The sequence below is a fragment of the Tyto alba genome, unplaced genomic scaffold (genome assembly GCF_018691265.1).
Source record: "Tyto alba isolate M040663 unplaced genomic scaffold, T.alba_DEE_v4.0 Super-Scaffold_1000006, whole genome shotgun sequence".
Classification (NCBI taxonomy): Eukaryota; Metazoa; Chordata; class Aves; order Strigiformes; family Tytonidae; genus Tyto; species Tyto alba.
In genome coordinates this window covers 5,232,464-5,238,534 of record NW_024881272.1, presented here as the reverse complement: position 1 = coordinate 5,238,534, position 6,071 = coordinate 5,232,464, and the positions used below count along the sequence as shown (strand labels likewise).

The 6,071-nt window shown below is 35.6% G+C and overlaps 1 protein-coding gene across 10 annotated transcripts in view; it reads right to left on the bottom strand.

The window, feature by feature from the left end:
- RALGPS2 (Ral GEF with PH domain and SH3 binding motif 2) overlaps positions 1 to 6,071 on the bottom strand; it is a 137,751-nt gene that overhangs the window by 57,696 nt on the left and 73,984 nt on the right. For all 10 annotated transcript variants that reach the window (XM_042805170.1, XM_042805172.1, XM_042805193.1 and 7 more), the window contains one exon: positions 3,289 to 3,415. In XM_042805170.1, coding sequence (XP_042661104.1) covers positions 3,289 to 3,415 — 127 coding nt within the window. The remainder of the gene's footprint in view (positions 1 to 3,288; positions 3,416 to 6,071) is intronic.

The following is a 6,071-nucleotide window of genomic DNA, read 5'->3' as shown; positions in this document are numbered from 1 at the left end:
TTCAGAATGGGTTTTTATTCTAAGGCAAAACGTAACATCACATATATAGCTCCCGTTTGTTTCAGCTACTTTAGTTGGCTGGGTGATGCAACACTGGCAACACATCCCACATCACGTAACGAGGACCTCACGCCGAACATTTGTATTGGTGTTGCACGACTCTTAGCATTCACATTTAAGTTAGTGAGTCCACACTGATGATGTGCTGCTCTCACGTGCATTTCTAGAACTCTGGAATCACACCATACTTACTGCTGCAAGGAACTGGAAAGTATTTTTATCTGCTCCATCCCCGTTAAACGTAGAAGGACATCTTTATCTTGTCCACAGCGAGGGAGCTGTGGTAATAACACCATGATCTGTACTTCTACGGCTCCACTCCCATTGCAAAAACTACACGAAAAAAGCATTTAAGCTTTATCTTATAATGCTAAGACAGTAATGAAAAAAACTCCACACCCACATTTGATATTTGGTTACGTAAGTTTAAGCCTAGTAACCTCTGAAGGGTAAAGCATTCATCCTCTAAATGGCAGCTGAAATTGCTTTATATGCTCATTTTCCCTATGACCTTCCAAAAGGGTCCTTCACAACCAGTGCCAGTATTTCTCTGGAGGGGATTTGTAATGGCAAATGTAACTGTGCAACAGGCTTGATTCTCTGTACTCTTCTAAAAAGCCTTTTAGGAGAGCACGGTAACTGCAGGATCCACGCACCAACAGTGAAGAAAATCCTGTCCCACCTCTTTTTTTACCATGAGAAGAAATAGGCCTTAACATTCATCCCCCTCCCTGGTACATGCCACAATCAGAATTTCAAACTGCAGACTTTTAGGCAGACTTTTCTACACATTTTAAACCAGGAGCAGCACTACTCCCATACGCAATTTTATACCAGAAGTAATACCAGAAAAAGATCCTTTCAGGAATCATAACTTGTAGCTGGTAAGCTTAAAACAGTAAGTAAACCAAGGAACTGAAGTTACTTCTGTTCCATATTACTCTTACATTAGTAAAAATGCCCTGGGAAGGAAATTTTAGAAATAATACTCCTGCAAATCTACTCGGGTCTTATTGGAGATTGAAGCTTTGATCAAATGAGGAAAACTGGACTCAACAGCCAATCTTCCAAAATAGATACAGATTTATCACAACTGTAGTTTCAAGACCATTTTGTTCTTTTTGCCACTTATTTAAACCCTACAAAATTAATTTTAGGGGGAGGGCACCAGTCGGCATTTGCTATTCCTTTGGAGAATTAAAAAAAGGCTTGAGAACATTCTTCATGTCATTAATAAGAACTGTTATTTTATTAAACCAGGTCACAACACATTCTTTAACTACAGCAGGTCACGGGAAAGAGCATTTCTTTCTAGTTAGAAAAGAAATACACATTTCACTTCAAACTATCAAGTCAAGCCCAAACCTTATTCTAATGCAAGTTAGACAAGTTGCTGATGTATTGAGGAAAACATCTGTAACTGAACAGAACTCAAAACAGTTTTTTCCAACATTTCACAATTTTTTGTCTTTAAATATATACTTGTGCATAGTAAGGCAGTATTTTTAAAGTGTCAGACAAATACAGCAAAGCATAAAGATTTCTCTGTACAGCAGATACAGCAGTATCAGAAGACCATAATGGCAAGGGTCAAAGTATCATGAGTTTTTAAAAAAATCTGGCATCAGCTTGGCTTGGGACTATTACAATTAGCAAGAAAACATTCTGAGCCTGGCTTCATGTTTCAAAAATCATGGCATATAGGTAAAAAGCATCTGAAAAGCTAGATACATTTCAGAACCATATATACTGCATATATACTATATTTGCACACATGATAGGTGGGACAGCTATATAATGGGATGTTTAATCACATTACTTTGTGCTTGGCTTTTTTTGCTCCTTTTAATTCAGGCCTAGTTTTAACAGCTATGTCAACAGGGTAGCATGTGACAATGTCACACCAACAATTTTCACACCTGTGCTTCAAAATACACTGTTGTTGATTCTTCCATTCTAGGCAAAAACAACTGCCAACATCTGAATACTTGAAAATACAGGAAATTAACAGCTGTTAAGATCATGTTGGAATTGATGTTTTTGGGAGGGATGTAACAGGGAAGTAAAAAATGACAACAGAATGAGGAACTCTATAGGACTACTTGACATTAAAATCATTATTGGTTCTCCACAGCAAAGTACTTCTTTCCAGTTAAGTATAAAGCATGTAAAATTCAACCAGTTTTGCAAAATCTGAATAGATGCATTTTAGAGGCATCATTCTAGCTTCTAACATCGGTGATGGTATTGTCACTCAGATCAAGCTGAAGCAACTGAAATAATAATATTGTGACGGATGCACGGATCACAACAGAAAGAAGACTCAAGTTATTAATTGTGAAAAAGTTAATAGCCCAGTTGAGTAAAGGAAGTATCATACTTCAGGAACAAAGAGATTACACTTTAATAAGCCTCAGTGACCACAGGAGGTCATCTTGAATTTAGGTGCTAGAGCAACCTACATCTGCAAATATATCAACTATTTTTTCTGGAAGAGGAAAAAACTGGGGAAACATTTCCTTAATTTTATGTGACTTCTGACATCTTATGATATCAAAGAAGAGCTACAGTAAAAAAACCAACACTGATCACTTTAAACAAACAAAACTGAGACATTAAGTAACACTAGATTAGCTTGGCAACAAAATGAATACATATTATTTATCTAGTTTTCAGATACACATGAATCTCATTTACTCATAATTACTCCATACAGCTGAGTTAATCAAAACAACCCAATTTCTCTTGTCACCTTAGTATAATTAAATGCAGCAATATCTTCAGATTGTAGCATGTTCCAAACCTTAAGATCTACAATTATTTATCTCAAAGGTTGGTGATTTATAGCTTCTCATAAATGAAAAGCCATCATTACTATAACAGTCAAGTATTTAGCTCTAAGAGTGCTAGCGGGCATAACAAATTAAGTACTTCTCCAGAAGTCAATCAGTGTATCTACACAGCATATGGGAAAATAATTTCCTAGAAAACTGATACTGTATGTAAAAACTGAAGTGTTTGTGAGGTTTAATAGGTATTTTCTTTCTGGAGCTAGTGAAGTTACTTCTTGACATATACAGAGTATCCAGAATCAACTAGTGATTATAGATTCTTTACTGATATATTGAAATAGTTTCATGAATGCTTAAAAGATGGTGTTTAGTTTGTGTAATTACTGTAGAAGTATGTTTGTCACTGGTGTTTCCCACTAGAAATACTTCAACTTACCTAAATAGGGAATACAAGGAGTCATCTTCAAGCTGCTGATATAGTCTCTAAGCCTTTTGTAATTATCTTCTTTACTCATAACATATTCCAGCTTTTCAAACGTAGCTTTATCCTTCCGACTCAATAACTAGGGGAAAAAAAAAAAAGGGCAAGAATCAGATAAACTTAGTTTTGATCATTATGATTTCTCTCTTACACTTACAAGCATGGATTTCCACCTCCACCTCATACTTGTTATTGGTTTGCATTTATTCCTTAACGGTGAGTACTTGGTGAGTTCAGAGAGAAGAGCAGCCAAAATAGGTGTGAAGTTTAAACTATCCTTTTAAAAAATTAACCTGATAAAACTGTGGTGTCCTGGAGAAACCTTCTGAAATAATCCAAGTTATCAAAAGACTAATCTAGCTAACAGATATCACAATCTATGTAGTATTCACATCTACAGTATTTCAAAACAGTTATTTATTCATTCTGATTATCCATAAGTTAACATTTTTCAGATACACTGAGTAATTTTATACTAATCTAGCTTTACAAAAACCCAAATTACAAAGTATGTTCTTATTCTTGATGTGAGAGCTATCTTAGCAAATAATTTTCCAAAGACCAAAAGAATACTATCAAGATCTGATAAATATCTTTACTAAACTACAATTTCAAAAGCAATGAATGCAGATATACACATATCTATGTACTTAAAGGTCTGAAAAAAAAGAGTAAGAATTTAATCCAGTTTTCTTTACAGAAGGCATTATGGATTTGAATGCAGGTTGTGCACATTCTGCCAACTAGCAAGTTTACTGGCTCTTAACATTACAGGAATGTTCACTTTAAATACAAAGTTATGGATCTTCTTCATTGTCTTTTTTTCCTCCTCTCCCCATCCCTTGCTTTGACAGAATTAACAGCAACTAGGCTCTCCTGGTAAGGTTGGGAAATTAAGTCAAGATATTTTTAAATCATCTATCTGAATTAGTACCACAAAACCACCTTAAAGGCTTCATTTTAATTCAGAGTTAGAATTTAAAGAAGGGTGTAAGAAGATTCCGCTGAACATCTTGGCAGAAGACTCAGTGTTCTAGTCCCAGTCACAATTTTTCCCTTATAAGATACCCAATAGTGCAAAAATAACCAGGGTCAGATTGCTAAATTTTTATGCATATTTCCTTTTCCAGTTAAAGATCAACCTATGTGAACATGACAGAAACTACATGTCCCTTCTGTAAATTCACTGTTGAAATAACAGCTCTTTTTACTTACATTTCCTACATTGTAGCCTTCATTAGGATGGCTATCACACCACCAAACTATACATTAGCTTTCAAAAGAAAGTCACTCTTTTAAAAAGTGAATAGTTTCCCAAGACATACTGATCTCTGACATTTCAGCAATTAATTTACATGTTTAGCTTTGATTCTAATATTCGGATGAACAGCATCTCATATTCATTAAAACTGCAGACATCTGCCAATTCCAGGACAAGGAAACAGCAGGCATTACTTCTTTCCAACCACCAGAACATGACTTTTATCTTTTGAAGTTTATCTCCTCAAAGATGGTTCCAGTTTAATCAGCCTAGATTAGCTTGCCTTTAATAATATCCTAAAGTGTTCTGCTCTGCTGACATTTGGTGTCTAGAAGACTTCTGTAATTTTGCAGACTAGCAGTTAAGACAAGACTAAGAGATATAGTAATGGCCTAAATTCAGACTCAAATTATTTATATTTTCCTCAAAACATGCCGATTTGCACAATCTTGTTCAAGTCTGATATATCATTTCAGGTTCTTTGAATAATCTCTAAACAAGTTGATCCTATATGACTCCCCCTTGTGCTCATGGTGCAATTCACATCATGCCTCCACTTCCTGCATTAATGTAAAAAAGCACAGAGAAGCTGACAAAAGTGTTTCTGTGAGGGCAAGTAAGGACCCAGCTGTTACTTCTTCAGGTTCAGAGCTGCTTTTTCCAAGTAATTTTTCTTCCTCTCTCTCTTAGGCTCAATGGATGCAAAGAACAGTAGATATATATATATATGCAGACAAAATAAAAGCTAAAACTGATAGTTTACAGTAGCAGGGAAGGATTCAGAGCCTTCCAGGCTGCTCTTTGCTTTCTAATTATAGTGTGCCAGCACTGAAAACAACCTTTTTGAAATGTATGTGAGGAGAGGTGAGGTTTCAGACTGCTGGCAGAATGGGGCAGGATTCACTCACCTAATTTCACATGTCTAATGATTATTTGCTTCCATTGCTCAAGTTCTAGCTGGTCATCTAGACTTCCTTTACATTAAATGGAGAGAAGTAAAATAGTCTAGTCTATGAACTTTCTTAGAAAGGTGTGTAATTCTTTTCATGTTTTGAATGGGGCAGATCGCACATTAGTAGCATTTATTAGTCTCCAGAGTTCAGAGGGTGTGCAGGCAACGAGTGAGACAAATTTCAGACATATTCAGACATACCGTCAGAAGACATGAATTTCATCTTTTTTAGGAACATTAGATTACCAAGCAAATATTTAACGGCTCCTTTCAACTCTAGATTCCAACCATATAAGGTGACTTTTTTTTTTAAAAAAAAGGCAGTGAATATACTTGCAGCTTTTTTCCTGACTTTATAAGTTCAGTTGATTGCGGGTTGCTACAAAGTATCTCATAAATGAAGAAGAAATCCTTCCTTATTGAAGGTTCTGGAAGGTTACTGTATAACTTACTGAAATAACTTGGTGACTCAAATAATGGCTTGGTGTGACTTTTCACATGTCTTCTCTTGCTTTTAATATACAG